The sequence below is a fragment of the Ostrea edulis genome, chromosome 3 (assembly GCF_947568905.1).
Source record: "Ostrea edulis chromosome 3, xbOstEdul1.1, whole genome shotgun sequence".
NCBI classification, from domain to species: Eukaryota; Metazoa; Mollusca; class Bivalvia; order Ostreida; family Ostreidae; genus Ostrea; species Ostrea edulis.
Window position 1 is genome coordinate 27,838,048 of NC_079166.1, and position 19,714 is coordinate 27,857,761.

Here is a 19,714-nt window from a genome sequence, read left to right on the forward strand (position 1 = left end):
GATTATATGTACAGGTAATGAACATATATTAGGTACACATGCATGTAATTGTTTAATCTAAGGGGGGGGGGGGTCTCAACACTTGCACAGGCCTCTTTAATTGTCAATGTTCGAGCTAAAAATAGGCACTTAGCCTCAATTAAGAATTTCAGGGTTTGCTGACAATGGCCTGTTGCCCTGAGGAATGATGATGCAGTTAATTCCTCCATTGTTGTTGTAACCTTTGACTACGCCGACTTTGGATGTTTTATCCAACTACTGGTGTATTTGACATCAGTTTATTTGCCTTCTTATATCTGAAAATGTCCAATATATCTACATGTAATTTTTTTATCTTCACAGTTCGAACCCATTCATTACCTACTTTGGGTATATTATAATCATAACAAATATACATCCAAACATGTATTGACATTGTTTTTATCTTTAAATTATGTACCTGCCTTTGAAAACTTCCTGTCATATGAAGATCGACACTTTTAATGACCCAGTATGGACATACTAGCATCAGACATCCACATCGAGGATGGCTGCACAACACCTTTATCCTTAGATTCAAGGCATATCTTTAAAATATTTAAATATTAAACAATCTTAACCCTTCTGTGATGTAACTGATAGACATACCCACAGCTAATGCGCTTTGTGTATTGAATATACAACTATACACTGCAGGTACGTACATGTAGTATTGTTGTTACCCCCCCCCCCCCCTCGCCAGTACGTTCGTATACATACAAAGCAAGTTTTATGCATAATCCGTTATTATTTTCAAGTATGCATATATCTTCAATTGGAATGATTTAAGAATATAAAAACGTATCGTACATCTCTCTAGCTCATATATTACGCTTTTTAATACTAACCTGCACTTTATCTGCAAGACGTACCCTCATCGACGCTTGTACACTGGCGGTTATTACACGTAATTCGTCAAACACGAAGCGAAGAATCCTCGATGACTCCACTAATGCTTTAATTCCCATGTTTATCTCGTTAAAACCTCCACATGATCGATTGATAACGCTATATATATATGTATACAACACTTTAGACAGTGCAATCTGAGAAGTTGATGTACCCGGAAGTTAATAATCTCGCTAAATCTCGGCAATCACATGACGAGACTTACAGACCATATTGGTCTGCTACACACACACACACACACACACACACACACACACATTCACACAAACACAGACATACAAGCACATACACATAACCCCCACACACAGATACACAAACCGCCGCGGTGGTCGAGAGGTTAGTGAGTTCGCCCCGCATGCGGAAGGCCGGGGTTCGAATCCCAGTCGCGACAGACCTAAGTCGTTAAAAAACAGGTAGTGACAGTTCCATAGTCAAACGCTTGGTATCAGGTGTGAATGTCACGGGTCCTCGGAGATGACCTTAAAAACGGATGACCCGTGTCACAGTATGTGTGGCACGCTAAAGAACCCTCACTGTTCATTGGCCATAAGAGCCGAGCATAGGCCTAAAGTTGAAGCCCTTCACCGGTATTGGTGACGTCTCCATATGAGTGAAAAATTCTCGAACGAGACGTTAAGTAAGATACAATCGATCAAAGACACATAGACATACCCACAGACAGAGATACACACAAACACACACACGCACTCACACACAGGTGCACACGCACACACAGACATGCACAAACTCACACATGGATACAGTTAGTTGACGTAAATTTAAAAGAGGATCATAAAAGATATACATTGTATTTGACTAAGGCATTAAAATATGAAAACTATTTAATGAAAGTTTTCATTTTTTCTCCTCCATATGAGTGAAAAATTCTCGAGGAGAACATTAAACAATATACAACTAACCATCAAACCATTGTACTCATATCACAAAGCCGATGTTTATTTCGGGATGACATGTCTCTTCTACAGGATGACAAAAGGGATAGGTCGTCCCGAAAAGTTGACCATTTGACATTGATCGAAAAAAATGCATGCTGAGGATTCTAAATTTGACATATTGGCTGAATTTTTTTGACTGATTCACATGCGAGATCATGTTTTATGTCTGATCAATTTTGAAAGCAAGGCAGGCTACTGACAAACACATTGATTTTACAAAAATTAGAACATTCTTTTTTATAATCAGATTTCAAAACTGTTATGATTGTTATGATGATGAAAGATTAAGATAACGAACAGTGATCAATCTCATAACTCATATAAACAATCTAAATGAAGTGATTTACATATAAAAGTTACTACTTGGTCGAATGTCTTACTTGATATAAATTAAAAGCATAAGAGGAATATTAAACTACCGCATTAGACATATAAAAACCAAAAATACGTACCATCTACCTTTCTGTGTTTAGTAAATCAGAAGTGATAATTAATTAGATAGGTTAGATGAGGAATCTGTTTTGGTCTCAGCTGACAAAGCTTGTAACATCATTTTCTTTGTTTGTAAGGATCATTATTACAACTGTATTCTAAACGAACTTCCCAGTTACTCCACTTTTGTTAATCGTACTTATACTCCAACTACCATTTCAAAATAGGAAATTCTTCAAAACCATGCTTCAGTTTTAAGCACATTTTGGTATCCCAGTCGGTGGGTCGAATGAATATAAGTTACCGTACCTATACTGAATTCCTAAACTACAAAATGCCCTTACATACAAAGATACATCGCTGGGTCCAGTAAGTGCTCTACGAAGTCCCTATCTTTGCTCCTCACGAAAATATTAACAGTTGTGAAGGTGAAACTTCAAACTTACTGTGCGATTACATGTGTCAGAAGTAGTGTAAATCAGATGTGCATTAAAACATTCTAAAGAACTTTTAATAAACTTGAAATAGCAATACTTTTCTCAGATCAACAACGTCAAAACCTATGAATTTTTAACACTTTACTCGATAATTCCTCACGATAAATTTAAGATTAGACTTTTTGACATCATAGACAGTAGCTTCTTCAACAAAAATGGAAAGTGGAAATATTCATATCTAGTGATCAGTCATTCAAAAAAAATACTTTGTTACACACCACTCTGATTCCACGCACAAGTATTCTGAAGTTGAAATAGAAAATATGCTACAGTTCCTCAATGACAATATATTTGTGATCTTTGGTGATCATGTCTTCGAACAGTCTGTTAGAACTCCCATGGGCATGAATTGTACTACTTTCAGAAACTTCTACGTGAGAAGAAGATATCTCTTTTAGATATATCGACGACGTTTTATGTATTAACAATAATAACATTCATTCATATGTCGATTCGATATATCCCTTTGAACTTGAAATAAAATACACCAAATAATCGTCCATTTCCGCTTCATATTTAGATATTTTATGAATGGCAAGCTAACAACTCAACTTTCATACAAACGGGATGATTTCATATGAGAAGTTGACGATGGAGAAGCTGAAATCATCCCGTTTGTCAAACAGTTGAGTTGTTAGTTTGCCGTTAATGTCTACTTTCAATAAAATATCTAAGTATGAAGCAGAAGTGGACGACTCTGTGGTGTCCTTTATTTCGAGCTCACAGGGATACATCAAATTGACATATGAATGAAAGGTAGTATTGTTAATAGACAAAACATCATCGATATATCTAAATGTCGAATTGAAGGCCACAGCGAGAGATTTTTTCTTCCCACGTAGATGTTTTTTAATAAATTCTGCTTCATATGAATATAGAAACAGGTCAGCTAACACAGGAGCACAATTCGTGGTCATGGGAATTCCAACAGACTGTTGGAAGACCTGATCACCAAAGACCACTTAGCTATTGGGCTAGAAGAAGAATAGAAGATACTATATTTCCATAGTTTATTAATTGTGTTGATACTCTGTGTCTTTTACCATGGTCGGATCATCATGGAAGCTCTTTTCAATGCTTCGTTTCTATTCCCCTAGCGATACCAGTTAAGGTACTTGCTACTGACCACGGCGGAGTTAGCATACTTTGCATTCAGGTTGGAATGATAACAATTGTTATACCACCACGCTCCATTATATTGCGTCGCTCAATTTGCTTTATGTTTGTCGTTGTCTTGATCTTTTGTTGTATACTTCATTCCATTTTGGTAGCTGAAGCTGTCCCCTAAAATAAAGTATAGTGATGTATACAATGATGCCTTCAGTAAATATAAAACATGGGAATAAATACAATACTGCCTTCAGTAAATATAAAGCACATAATATATACAATGTTGCCTTCAGGAAATATAAAGGATAGTAACAACTGTAATGTTGTCTTCAGTAAATATAAATCATAGTAATAAATATAATGTTGTGTTATGGAAATATCCAGAATGAATAGCCATCTCTGTAATTTTAACTGTGAATAAGAAAAAGGAATGCAATTAATAAAAAAAAAAACAGCAACAAAAAACCTCATGACCCCCAAATTAAAAAAAAAAACCAAAACCCCCATCCCTTCGGCATCACTATCTTTAACTTATTTTGAACAGCGAGTTTGAATCGTCTTTATAGATGGATTTAGAAGTATCCTGACTTATGACACTGCTGTGTTATATGAAAGATTAAAAGAATTAAATCTAACTTCATGATGAAGTCATGTTAAACAAATAAGAACCGTCATATTTTAGATAATCCAAAACACTTTGCATAGATACACATTTATGGCATTCAAACTTTGCTGATTGCTGTAACGGGATTCTCGATGGTCCATAAAATACTAAAAGATTAATAAAATAACCAGTCATCCAATCAACCATTCGATCATTTGGAATTATTTGTGTTATCAACACTTTGGTAAATTTAGGTATAGGAGTTATGTATACATGTAAAGTGACAGATGACTCAAAAGATGAATAATATAGATATACACGATAAGTACCATCGCTATTTTACTTCTTAGCTTTACAAATCAGTAAAATGATATACCCTAACCTGCCGTGCCGCTGTATCCTGATACAATCAGTCTGTATTTGCTGCTTTCGTCACCAACAGAGAACTTGGAATATTTAGCGTACGCCTTCTGATTGTTAAATTTCTGAAGGTCCACGCGGAGGACATGGTTCCCTGACATGGTTCCCTGACTTGGTCAGCAAATGTAGAACGTCATTTCCTTTTAAGGATAATATGTTGTAATTATAACTGATCAGTTCAGATGACTGTTTTTCATACATTCCTCAATATAAATGTTTCAAGCACTCACAATGTATTCCTATCAGAAAACACTCCAAAATAACATTTCATTTTTATATTACTTTCATTTTCTTTTGCCAACATTTTTTTATAATATTCAAAACAGAACTTTATGAAATATGACCAACAAAAACACCTCCACACTATGCAAAAAGGAAACTTATTTGTGTCCCTTAACGGGGTGAACCAAAAGGTCAAAAACAAATTAAAACAAAACATCTCCTCTTTATGCTGCGAAATGTGTGGGTATGGTGCCATGAATTTACAACTGTTTCAAAAAATTCTTTAAAAGGATGAATAATCCGGATTTCATAAATAACAAAGTTTTATAGGCCTACAAGTTACAATAGCGATTTCGAGACTCCATTGATTCACCGTAAAAACGGACTCCTGGGAATCCTGAAGTGGGATCAATTGCCTAGGAGGATTAAGCATCCCTTGTCGATCGGTCACACTATTAGATCACCTTAGATCACGATCAGGCAAACGGAGCAACTTGCAGCCAAAGTCATTGCGTCAAACTATTCCATCTTCAATATTTCTTTGTAAGCAGCAATAATAAGAATGATAGAATGGGAGAATTGATCAGCATGGACTTTTTCTTATTTAGAGGTTGTACTTGTTATGTGAAAAAAACTTGAAAATCCAGGATTCTTTGCTGCTGGAGTGGGTAGATTTCTGACTAAGTGTAACGGCACAATGCATATCCAAGTATATCAGCGAATAGCATTATCATTTCATTACCAGTACCTTTGTCTTCAACACTCCAATGTAAAGAACACTACATCTTCCGACAAATACTCACCTATCCAATAATTGTGATTGGCATTACCAAATCCAGTTTTGTAAGCTCTCCAGTCCCTGTAAAAGTTTGTCGACCCGTCTAGTCTTTTGTGAATAACCTAAACAGAGAGCGTTAAGTTAAAATACATTAGATGATAAAACTTTGTTATTATATTACCAAATTCACACAATTTCCCAAATCTTAAACACCTAAGAAATGTTATTTCTATCTTTTATGACATGGTGAATATGATAACAAGTGCATCACGATCAATTTCATCAAGGCGACATATTACATTAACGACAAAAAAAAGTTCATTGTTAAGTTGTCAGTGTAGTACTATACATGGTTCCTTTTTAGAAACATTAATTATATTATTTCATGGTATTTTGCAGGATTGTTGTTGTTTTTGTGTGATGTCATAATATATATTCCTGTATAGATTAGGGCACGCCTCCTTACTTGAACCTTAACTGTGCTGCGTAATAAAGGAACATAATTCGTGCCCATGGGCAGCAGCCTGTTGGAAGAATGGCATTGTAGAGATTTCACTTTGTTAAATCATTAAAACTACATACATTTTAAATTTGTTTGTCACAAATTATTGGTTATACAATAACGTAAATGTAAACATCAGCACAAATGATATCAATAGCGCATTATCTCTCAAGCCAAGGAACTTAATAAAAAGTAATGGATACGCTTGATTGTTTGGAAGTACCCACCGTCCAGCCGCCTCCCTCTGTTGTCATGTCACAGTACACGTGCTTCTTTGTTTTAAGCTCCGGATAAATTACATACACTCCATCTTGCCTCTTTCTCTTTGGATTCTTCTTAAATATGGTTGCACAGCCTCTCACTTAAAAAGAACAACTCAAATGATAAACTAACAGCATTAATCATTTACTTAGAGTATAAAAATATGACCATTTCGATATACCGGGATAATTCTATAAACATAGCCTTCTAGTTTATCTTCATCAATGGGTAATTTCTATGGTTCTATAACTAAAAATTAAAATTATGGATTTGAACCTGAAATTTTCACTTGTGTTAACAATAATAGGTACTATAAAAATCTCTGATAGGGATCAACATTGATTCTGAATCTATATACTATTTTATTCACAATTATTAAATGATATAGTTGACTTTGTGATAATACATCATATTCTTAGTGAACATATGGGATTTGAGAGTGCTCCATTAAGACAATCTAGTTCACCCCTTTTATTGTGATTTGAATGATATAGTAATTATTAGTGACCTGTTTGTGGCGCCATCCCAGCCAGAACTATCAATGTACTTATACTATTCAAACCTATTAGAATTTGAGTTATTGTTTCATTTTGATTGATTGATTACACATTGTTTTATGTCCCTCTCGAGATGTTTTCAATCATATGTAGACGTCAACACTGCCGATGAAGGGTTGGAAAATAAGCATATCGTCATTGAGCAGGTTTTTTATCATGCCGCACCTGCTGTTACACGGGATCTCGGTTTCAGAAGGATCGCCCTATTGGGTCGCCTCTTATGACAATCAAGGTGGTATTGAGGACCTATACTAACCTGGATCCCCACGGGAATGTTACATTTAGAAAGTTCAATATTTTGCTATTTTTCGTCTTTAAGTAGATCAAACATAACCTGAAAACTGTGAACAAACTGTATATTTATTTCAGTCATTTCTGGAGGAGTGAACATGAACTATGTTATGCCTTATTTCCAAAACACAAACAAGTCAGTTATTGATATCAATAAATCTACCAGGTCTAGATATTGAAAGAAATTTTTATTATATTAAAGGGGTATCAGTTGTGAAAGTGATGGTAACAATTCTCCCTAGATATCTCATTAGCATAGAAATGTGTTATTTATTATTTATTACAATTGTTTTAATTGGACAAAAATAAAGCTAAATGAGAATTTACAACTTAATAAATCCAAATACTGAATGTATACATACGCGTCTGAATGCAAAGAAACATTCAACAGTTATATTTGAAGTCAGTATTTCATAATTATATGGTCGTTATAACAATGTAGTTTACAAATATCACCTAGCATTGGGTCAAATGCTGTCTGGCGTATGTCATACCGATTGTTAGACATTCCTTGGCACAGTGGTTTTGACTAAGGGTTACTACGTTTACCAATCGTAACTACTCGGCTATTTCTGTAACCACAAATGAACGGTGTATGTGGATCGATGTATGTTGCCATGTGTACACAAATTTAACTATGACGTAATAGTCGTAAGTTATAATACGAAACATGAGCTTTCAAATGCATCTAAGATAACATATATATCTAAGGTATTTTACCACTACGAATTTCCACTTACATGTTTATGTATTATAGTGAAGAAGACGGTAATGATACCAAGATTGGAATTGTGGTGAAATTTAAATAACACATGATACAGGAATTCGGTTTTGGTCTTTTAACCTCATCCACGGGCGCGCTTCCGTCGAAGAAATGCATCGATTTGATGGAATTCTTGCGCTGATCCACGTCCGATTCTTCTTACCATTTACGGAAAAGGACGAGTGCGTGATCCGATTGTTACCTTTACCTGATGAAGATATAGGGTTCATGGCTGGTGTGACCGGTCGACAGGGGATGCTTACTCTTCCTAGGCTCCTGATCCCACCTCTGGTATATATCCAGGGGTCCGTGTTTGTTCACCTCTCTTTTTTATTGTTTATAGGACTTTTCAGATTAATCACTGTTCGTTGTCTTCACCTTTCATAGTGCGGGGAAAATATTCAAAGTCTTGGAATTGCGGAAACAGGGAACGATTTGGAATTATAGGAATCAAGCATTCTTTTTAAAGAATCTATCGATGTGTAAACTCCGGGCATTTTATTCAAAACTTAACATGGAAGTGTTCTCCACTTTTATTCAGTTTGCGAGTAAAATGGCCAGAGTTTGCCCATCGACAAAGTTTTCAAAATGAATGTTTAGTCTTATAATAAACATTCATTATGTATAAAATGAAGAGAAACATAATGAAACTATTTTAGATAACCACTTTTAGTATAAAGAAATATATAAGGAATAATTATTGTGTGGCAAGAAAATAACTATTCACAACCAAATTCACATATTCATTTGCTTGTTTTGTGGTAAAAGGTGTTTAAAATCATTAGATACTGGTACTTCTACTGAAATATGATTGCGCCCATGACAAAAGGTCCTTATGGCTTATTTAAGAGAACAAAGAAATAACGTCACAAAGATTTGACGTTACGTAGGCCTAGAGCGCCATACGTAAAGATGCATATGTACACGCACATGATTCAAAACCACGTGTTAGATTTAATCATATTTATAAGATATGCACGCTTTAAACCAAACCAAAAAGACAATTTGGAAACAATAGGTTTGAATGAAATATTGATAGAATTTATGATATTTAATTTTAAGAATCTGAATGTTCTGCGACGGTTTCTTTCGGCAGCGGACCGGCAAAAATAAAACATGTAGGTAACAGCAGATATTGCAGCGCAATTCCATGAAGGTTCATCTAAGATTGTGTTTATTTCTTTGAACAATTAATCCTGAATGAGTCTGAGGTAAAAAACAATTCATAATTTTCAATACAAAAGTTGAATCCACTTTCTAAAAATTTATGATCCGCCTCGGCTGCGGCAATGTGTACACTGTCAAGTCGATGTTGAACAAACAATTTGTGGTACATCCCCAATTTATTAGGTTATACCCTATCATAATTCATTATTTGTTATACATAATTTACAGAGTAGTAAAAAGTCATGAAAAACTTGAATATTTTTGGGTTTAGAAGATTCTGTATGAAAAATTTGCGCGTCTGGTAATTCTATTTATAAATACAAGAGAGATAACTCTTTGACAATAACTTAGTTACTGAGGTACCCCAAAGGAAAATGAAAGGTGAAGATAACAATCATCGAACAGTGATAAATCTCATAAATCCCGTAAGCAATTAAATAGATAGGCCTAGATGGGCAAACACGGACCCCCGGACACTGAATTGATGTGTTAATTTAACCAAATATGAAAAGTTCACTTGCTAGTCACATGTCTATTAAACAATTATTAGCAGATGCAAATATATCACATTAGCCAGTGGCGGATTTAATGGGGGCGCAGCCGGCGCGCGCCCCCACTAAAATTTTCAAATTTAAGGTAAATAGTTTAGAAAAATGTAAACGATAAAAGAAGCAATAATATCTTCCACTTTCGGAGAAATAAATGACCAAATCTTTTGATTTATTAAATTACTTTTATTGGGAGAACTTCATTTTTTCTTTAAAAAAAAAACCCTAAAATTTGCGTCATTTTATTAATTTCGCCCGATCAAATAATGACAAAAAAATAATGAAAAGGACTACATATATGAGACATATTTCACGCCTCATAAAAACTGTAAAATCCAGGAGCTTCCGGGGGCTCGCCCCCTGAGTTCCCATCAAGGTCTTCGCCCTGGACCCATTAGGGGCCTCAAGACGGTCCCACACCCCCTGTCTAAAAAAAGTGAGCCCCCTTTAACCGCGATTCCTGGATCCGCCCCTGTTAGCAGATTTGAAGTCAGATTGTGCAATCTTTGTAACATATATTTAGGATTTATATCTCTTTCCGGTCTTATAAATTCATTTGAAGCCGACATTAAGGGTTTTCGGAAGACGAATAAGTTATTAACACATTTACAGTCATTGGTCTTTTGACGGTTTCTGACACATTTTAGGCCTATAATTTTCCAAGGGGGGGGGGGGCAGCTGGCGGGAATGTTCGGGAAAAAAGAAATTTAAAGAACGCAGAGGAATTTCGAATAATTATTGACAAGCAAGCAAAATTAAAAAAAAAATCAAATCATATTTTTTTTTTTTAAAAAACCCACCCAAATGCATGGGTATAAGAATTGAAACCTAAATAGTGTTATCATTCCCTAACTTCGAATGCAAAATATTTGGGATAAGTAAAAACAAAGAAAAGATTAACTTATCAAAAAATAGGACACCTTCCCCTCCCTACCTCCACCCTGGTTCTACGTGGCTAGTTTTTAGAGTATAATTCAGGAAGCATTGATTAAGATATCGAAAACAAATACTCACTGAAAATAGAGAAATTGATTTTTTGAAGAAAAAAAGACAACTACAAAAAAGAAAAATAATGATAAAACACAACCAAAAAAAAAAAAAAAATAGAAAGAAAATAAAATAAAAAAATGATTTTGATACTCGTTTAATATTTACCCCCTTTGAAGACTGTTGATAATACATTGACTATCAACGATATCGATAATAAAACATACTTTGGCAATATTTTTCTCATTTGTAAGACTGTTTTCGTGTGCTACTTGTTTGGTAGACTGTGCATGTCGGTCAAGTTTCATTAGGTGGGGTTTTGTTCTTTGTTTTTTTTTTTTGGGGGGGGTGTCCTAGTTGTTTTCTGCACCAAAGTGGTTTGTTAAAGAATGTTTAATTACCCGTGTGTGTCAGAGTGTTTAATTACTCATGTGCGTCAGAGTGTTTAATTACCCGTGTGTGTCAAGGTGTTTAATTACCCGTGTGTGTCATAGTGTTTAATTGCCCGTGTGTCAGAGTGTTTAATTGCCCGTGTGTGTCAGAGTGTTTAATTACTCATGTGCGTCAGAGTGTTTAATTACCCGTGTGTGTCAAGGTGTTTAATTACCCGTGTGTGTCATAGTGTTTAATTGCCCGTGTGTCAGAGTGTTTAATTGCCCGTGTGTGTCAGAGTGTTTAATTACATGTACCAGTATGCTTCAGGGTGTTTAATTATCTGTGGGTGTTTAATTATCTGACGTGTGTGTCAGAGTGTTTGATTACATGTACCAGTATGCGTCAGGATGCTTAATTATCTGTGGGTGTTTAATTATCTGACGTGTGTGTCAGAGTGTTTAATTACATGTACCAGTATGCGTCAGGATGTTTAATTATCTGTGTGTGTCAGAGTGTTTGATTACATGTACCAGTATGCGTCAGGATGTTTAATTATCTGTGTGTGTCAGAGTATTTAATTGCCCATGTGTCACTCGGGGTGTTTAATTGACCGTGTGTGTCAGAGGGTTTGTTTTTTAGAGTGTTTAATTGACCGTGTGTAAATAAAAGTGCTCACTAGAGAGTGCATCGGTGAGGTGTTCACTTCATAAGCTAAAATCCAAGAAGCTAGAGTGAATAAAGCGATATGTTTTACAAATGTTTTAAGTACCATTTAGTGAATTTCTTACAAAAATATCAGGATATTTAAAAGTGTTCAGTTGTAGGTGAGAAGTTATAATGTGTTCATTTGGTACATTTTACATGTTAATGTATGTTGTGTCTGCGTGTGTGTGTGTGTGTGTGTGTGAGAGAGAGAGAGAGAGAGAGAGAGAGATGTGCATGTTTTTTTCCACTTGACCCCTAAGGGTAGATGTCGTAAGTTTTCTCTCTGTTGCATGGCTTTCTGCATGCTGCACGATTTCCGTGGGTTTGGGCAAATGCGATTACTTTTAACTTTACTTTCGCAGTAAACGAGTGACGTAATTTACCCATCTTAAATGCAGTCATGTTTGAATTCCCCGTTTCACTACCATTTAATTTTTTCTTTACAGACAGAGCATTAATTGTTTACGGCACCAATTAAACTTTTGGCTTTGATTATCATCATTTTGATAATTACCGAGTGGGGTTGATACATGTATACTGCACCTTTGTACATCATTTTTCGCAGCTTCGGTAGTTTGTCAATTACAACACATTGAATGCCCATTCAATATTTTGAATTTATGTATATAACGTCGGCTATATGATTTGAAGTTTAAACGAAGAAAATATATAGTTTGTTAAATTTTTAATAGAAATGCTACAAAATCTCGTGCTTTACTGAAATCTACATTTCTCCCAGAAGATACTCAGTGAAGATTACCGCTATAAGGCATGATTGTCATTTCTTAAAATGTAGCTCCGCTGTATTGAGGACTTACATTATTTCCACATAGAATTCTAGTGAAATTAATCGCAAATAATAAAATCAAGATTGGTAAGAATTTTTGCCGCGTATTATACACACGAGCTGCGATTCTTCCTCAATTCTCAGACTCAAAAAGGGGGTGCGTATCAAATAGCAATGCGTATTTTATTCGGCAAAATACGGTATATTTCATGTTTTTGGTTTTTTTTTAAAAACTAAAACAGTGAAAAGCTAATTTTCCTTAAAGTCGTGAGTATCATATGAAAGTGGTGAAATTTATTTCCATTTAAACCCATTAAAAGTGCATATATATTTGAGCTTCTTTTTTTCACACAATACACACACAAACAATTAAGGAAATGAAATTAAGACTTAAAACACCTTGTTTATTTCAGATTAAATGTTGTTCTATGGAATGACGCCAAGAACGTCATGACGTTACGCTGATGCTATAGAATATATAAGTGCTTCAAACGCAGAAAAATACGTCTTAGAAGTGAAAGAGGGCTATAAAATTACATATTTTGAATCATCTACCTATTATCTATCAGAATCTGCTAAAAAGTGAAAATGGGTAAAAATTGCCATAAGGGCCCTTTTGTCATGGGCGCAATCATATATGATTGAACAATTTTCATTGAATAAAAAGTTTGATGAAAACATGACCACTAATGCCCCTTTAAGAGAAATCCCTAAGCGATATTTTCACTTACACATTGGGTACTTGTCTTTAATGATTCCAGTCACTTTGTAGGTGGAAACTAGATTAACGTTGAAGGAAACAGGGTGATCTTTCTGAATGCGGGATTCCGAGAGTTTCCATTTCCAGGGTGTGTTTTCCAGCTGTTGTCGCAGCTTGTCTGTAATATTTCAATGATAAAAATATAATTTATATCATGATTTTATTTTACGAATTAATGTATAAAGGTGATACTTTTTGGATTATACTTAACCTTTAGATAGATGATTTTTTTTTACAACATGTTATTTATATTATAATTTTGATGACGAAGAAGTAAATTACAAGAGCTAGGATGAGAAACAACGTACTCTGAATTGTCGGATGGCTCTTGTCCATCAATGATCTACCCAGCAGGTTTACAAATACACACAGCAGGATGATAGCCTTCATAGTACTGAAGGTGATTTGCTACGAAAAAGTAATTCAACATATTTATAATACCTCAACAATGTAATCTTTTAATTAGTTTGAAAACAGACACTTTTCACATGAAATATGAAACTGTGCCATGTGTGTCACCATATTCACATGTATATTAAGCGTTTTTCTGAGGGGAAACGCTTTCTTGTTGTGATTTTTTGAACGATGCAGGTAAATTTGATTCAAAGTCATCTAAAACCTGTGCTAAGGTACATACTTATTTTAGGCTTTCTACTTTGTCTCCTTGTCTTTTTGTGTTTGCTTTAATATTCAGTTAAGGTGTATCACAGAACTTAACTTAAAATTGTTACTTTGGGTTGATTATTTTTAAACGTCAGTGTCCTACTTAGTGTAAAACAATATAGAAAAAAAAATGAATAAATTTTATTATTATATATTACGATTCACATATATTTGAATTTGTAATGGCTTCAAGTTTGTACTGTCCCTTATGATTAAAAAAATTAATACATATATTTTCATTTATTTATCTTTCTACGCATTCATTTACTTTTTCCTGATCCATATGCGCAAAAAAAAAATCATGACCTTTTCAAAACTAATGTTACAGTTTTAAAATTAAAAAAATTGCATCAATGAATTCAATGGTTGTTTACAAATCAATACAAGTGAAATATACGCAGCAGTGAAGAATCCTGTTTAAACCGTGATTTTCAGTAATGAGTATTTCAATGTAACTTACAAACATGCTTCGAAAGGAAGAATTCTAAAGAATCTAGTTGAACACGTCTTTTGAATTCAAACAATTCAAATTATTTTGACAAAATGTTCCATTGCAAACTTTGAGTATATCAGTATATGTGACCTTGGTATTCCAAACTCATCATATTCACTGTTGACAAGGAATGATAACCAACTTTAATTAATAATTAAATAATACACGTTACTGTCTCATTGATGTAATATACACAGATAAAATCTCAACATTTCGCCCGTTTCCTATTTTGCTGACACAGGTCAATATTCCTCCTAGTAATGAAACACAAACACGAAATACATTCATAGATGACTTTTTAGTAAAACTGCATTGTCGACTGAATAGATTAAAATTGAAAGTTTTCAAGTTCGAAATATCGTTGTAAATGTATATATTCTTGATTTTTTATCCACATAACTTTTCTCTAGTATGCAAAGTGAAGATAACGAACAGTGATCAATCTCACAACTCCCACAAGCAATACAAAATAGATAGTTGGGCAAACACAGACCCCTGCACACCACCAGAGGTGGGATCAGGTGTCTAGGAGGAGTAAGCATCCCCTGTTGATCGGTCACACCCGCCGTGAGCCCCATAATATTCCTCCTTAATTGCAACATAGATCGAACTAATATAAAATATGTTTACTTTCTCCACCATCGTACACTTTATTTCTATTCATTTACTATATCTTTATTCCTCTTTTTGCGAAACATCAATTCAGAAATTATTTAATGATCAATGATGTTGCAGTAGACTACATGCGTGAAGAAGGAAGTTACATTTAAATCAACACCCAGTGAAACGTATTGAGCACGAAAGATTATGGTGTAGAACTAATGAATTTTGAAGTATTTAATTCAACAGCATGTTGAAATTCATATTTGCCCAGCAATATCGTATATGACAAATTTGCATGTCTTGAAATATAGATTGTACCACGAACTGTTCCGATTGTTTGAAAATCGATAATTCATAGTGCATCTCGTTCACTGACGAAAGTTAATATACAATGAAATCTACTTAATGAGTACGTAAATATCTTGGTTATAAAATATACACTGATAACGCCGCAGCACGTCTCCCTTGTTCTGTTTTGTCAATGAGAAATATCCCATTACCACGTGGGTGTACCCATTCATGCAATGTTGACAGCCTGTACTGTGAAGGCGGGATTACTGTGTTATCTACATATCATATTCACTTTAGTGAAGCGTATATCAACACTCTTTACTGTTTTCGAAAGCAATAATTTAAATCACATTTTATTTACTATATTTAGATCTAAAACTTCATAGTTATTTCGGATTTCAAACATTTCGGTTGAGCATCACCGAAGAGACATTATTTGTCGAAATGCGCATCTGGTGTATCAAAATTGGTACCGTATAAGTTTTACATTATGACCCCTGGGTCGAGGCCTCTGCTGGTGGACTGTTAGTCCCCGAGGGTCTCTACAACCCAGTAGCGAAGTACTTCGTTACTAGCTTGAATATACGGATGTATATTTAATTGTTGTTATAAAAGAACTAAGTTCGTTTGGTATCGTATTTGGCCCCCCGAATTATTCAAAAATGAAGTACATGTTGAATCAAACTTCTACATTGCAAAATACTGATGGAGATACACTTGTCTCAAAAATAAAACGAAACTTTGAAAATGTGTCACATTTCTACTACATTGACCTAGCCAAAATACGTACGGAACACCAATTTCCGGAAAATTTCATAAAATGTAACCACTTTTAAAGATATCTGAATAGGTCCGCATAATATCACCACTTTAAAATTTTCACACATAAAACATTTATGTGTAAGCATTTCACATACAAAAAATTACGATGGTGATAATGTGCGAACCATACTTATTTCTTATTTTACGTTCATATTTTTAGCGTTTTTACAGCATGGAAATACACGTCATGTTTATGGATGTTGTTATATATGTGTTGTTACATAAGTTTACCTATATTTTGATTACAAAAGAAAATACTCGTCTAACACCGCATTAAATGATAAAATTCCTAACATCAATCTAAAGGGGTAATGTCACGATATGATATGTACATGTCTTCCCTTGTGTTGTGTATTATATTAATCATGCCATCTTTCTTCCGTCCCTGTAACTAAGCGACATGTACACTGGTTTGGAATACTTTGATATCAATTAATTTTAATCAATGGAAATTGCATTATATGAAACATTTTGCCGAATACAAAATGCTACTATTTCTTATTAATCTATATAGCTAAATGCATGGAAGAGCACGAGGCCGATTTATACATGTATTTCGGTATATAGACGTCACTTCTCAAAAGTGACAGACGTCACTTAATTCTCAAAAGTGACGTCACAATGGGTTGATAGATCATTTAGTCAACTTACATACTACGTTACCTCAGCCGGTAGTGTAATGGAAACGACCAATATTAAGATATTAAGTAAACAAAGATAAAAAAAATTTTATTTAAAGTAGATATTTTCAATATAATTCTTATCTACCTTTTATTTAAAGGATATCAATAGCATTGAACATTACAGTGCATATGCCGTCGTGCGATACGACTATATATAGGCCTAAGCCTATATCTGCAGCATTTGTATTGTTATAATTTTCCAATTACTCCAGTATTCGTAACGTGTTACCCTTTCGTGAATGTAATTATATTAGTTATTTTATTATAGACATGTAGGCTTGTTTTTTCAAGGGGGAGCCGGAGAAGTTGACTTCACTTTGTCTAAAAATAATACTTGTAAAATTGAAACAAAAAGCCAACATGGTCTTCAAAATCCTAATTTGTGGGGGTGGGTGGGGTGGGGGTGGATTTGGGCTGACATACATCATATGTATTTTCATTAAATATAATATTGATTAAACTTTACGTTTTCCCTAACTTTTAGTTCTTCATTCTGGGGGGTAAGTGGGGTTGCTCCCTTCTATACATGAATTCAATTCATAATTTCTATTAGTACTACTTCGAAACTGCATTCTTACCATTCACTATTACTTTTTAAAAAGTGGCCTGGGGAAGTCACCAAATATATCTTTACTACAAAAATATATATTGTTAAGAAAGCAACCCCCCCCCCCTATTCTATATGCCTGTCATACATCGCTTTGTGTTATACACGGATAAATATTATAAAGTTATTTTCTGTCATATACGTACATTCGTGGCAAATTAATTTTGTATAAACGCACGATTACTAATGAAATATTTTTCAAACAGCACATTCAAGTAGGCAGCATAAATGTTTACGTTTTGTGAAACGGTTGATTCATCAGGACATGGATTTCAACATCGTCGGAAACCCACGGTGGAGAGAGGAACGAAGCATAATCAACCGTGGGTTTCCGACGATGGGATTTCAAGGTTTTATTTCATTCCCACAAGCATTCACTACTACCATAAAGGGGAGGGAGGGTGCAGGGTAAATCTAAATTTATGTTAGAATTATGGAAACACTACATTGTCAAAATAAAGTGGGGGCAAGTTCTGTTGCTAATTTCCCGTAATATTTTTTTGTGGAATCTAATGTGGCAATATACTGGGCACTGGGATATATGTTCTATGTCATGGTCCTTTTGAAAGATACATAATACCACTGGTTATTTTCATCATCAAAACGTGGCACAGTTGTTCAAGTAGTACGTAGAGCACGATTTTCACGCACATGTAGACCTTTACAGTCCGCCCATCCATCCACCGTTGACATGACATTTATATTGGCATGTGCAAAAGACATCGCATATCTAAATCATGCGCGGATCTAAAGTGGGTCACCGGAACACCATCCCTGGAATATGAAGTTATTACATCCGTGCGCTAAGTAATGAGGACAGAACCAGATCACAATATTAATATCATGAAATCATCTGTACAAAACTGGAACATTGTTTAATATCCTTCCATTTTTAATTTACATAATTACTGGTGATTAATTTTCTTTATAGTCATTTTTTATTATATATATACTGCTGTAAAATGGCTGAAATAATGTCAATACGATGTAAAACATTAAAACAATTTATACTCTACATGTAGGATTCAAAGCATAGATTATAATTTAAACCTTTCACTTAAGTTAATAACAACAAACTGCTGGATAATACAAACCTTTGACTGACGGTATTATATATGGTAGTGAATTGTCATAAAAGGATTTACTTTTGTACAATTTAAACTGTCACTACTTCATTCATCATCAGAAACTGACCGAACAGGACTAAATCAGGCATGTAGCAAGAAGGGGGGGGGGGCTGCCTTAAGGTACGATCCTCTCCCATGCGGACTTCGGACGCGGTATGAGACGATAATACTGATTTATAATTCAAACTGTTTCAATTGCGTAAATACCAATGCATTGAAAGATGTGTTGTATATAAAGAAGTATTTATGATATATTTTTTTTAAATAGATACACGTGCATATGCTAAAATCTTGAATCTTAAAACCCTGCAAGATTATTTTTAGTTATATTTTTTTCATTGTGATAGTGTTGAATACGTGTGCTGTACATTTTCAATCCCAATGTCATTTGTGGGTTTTTTTTAATTCCAAAACATTTTAATATTTCTTCTCACATTATTTTGAATGAATTTCATGTTCTTTTCACTGTATCCAATGTGGCATCGTTTAGTGTCTTCGCTGAGCTGAATACACCTTTAGTGTTCTTGGGGGGGGGGATTGAACATGGTGTGTATATACACATAAGTATAGTTTCATGTACCCAATCACCATACATACAACTGATATTCATTTAATTCATATTTAAACAATGCAATTTAATCCAAATGTAAAGACACAAACATGTGCTGAATGATAAAATTAATTGAATATGGGTTACTCTACCATTACTAAATACCGTTACACAAATCGTCATTCAAATCGTAGCACCCGTCACATTGAATCATTTACAATTCATG

At 34.4% G+C, this 19,714-nt stretch overlaps 1 protein-coding gene across 1 annotated transcript in view; it reads right to left on the reverse strand.

Annotated features, from left to right (window-relative positions):
* Positions 1–19,714, reverse strand: part of LOC125676591 (uncharacterized) — a 63,207-nt gene that overhangs the window by 23,884 nt on the left and 19,609 nt on the right. The window contains exons 7-12 of the mRNA XM_056160845.1: positions 13,958–14,043; positions 13,621–13,767; positions 6,676–6,809; positions 5,972–6,068; positions 4,909–5,040; positions 4,651–4,693 (exon numbers count right to left, since the gene is read on the reverse strand). Coding sequence (XP_056016820.1) covers positions 4,651–4,693; positions 4,909–5,040; positions 5,972–6,068; positions 6,676–6,809; positions 13,621–13,767; positions 13,958–14,043 — 639 coding nt within the window. The remainder of the gene's footprint in view (positions 1–4,650; positions 4,694–4,908; positions 5,041–5,971; positions 6,069–6,675; positions 6,810–13,620; positions 13,768–13,957; positions 14,044–19,714) is intronic.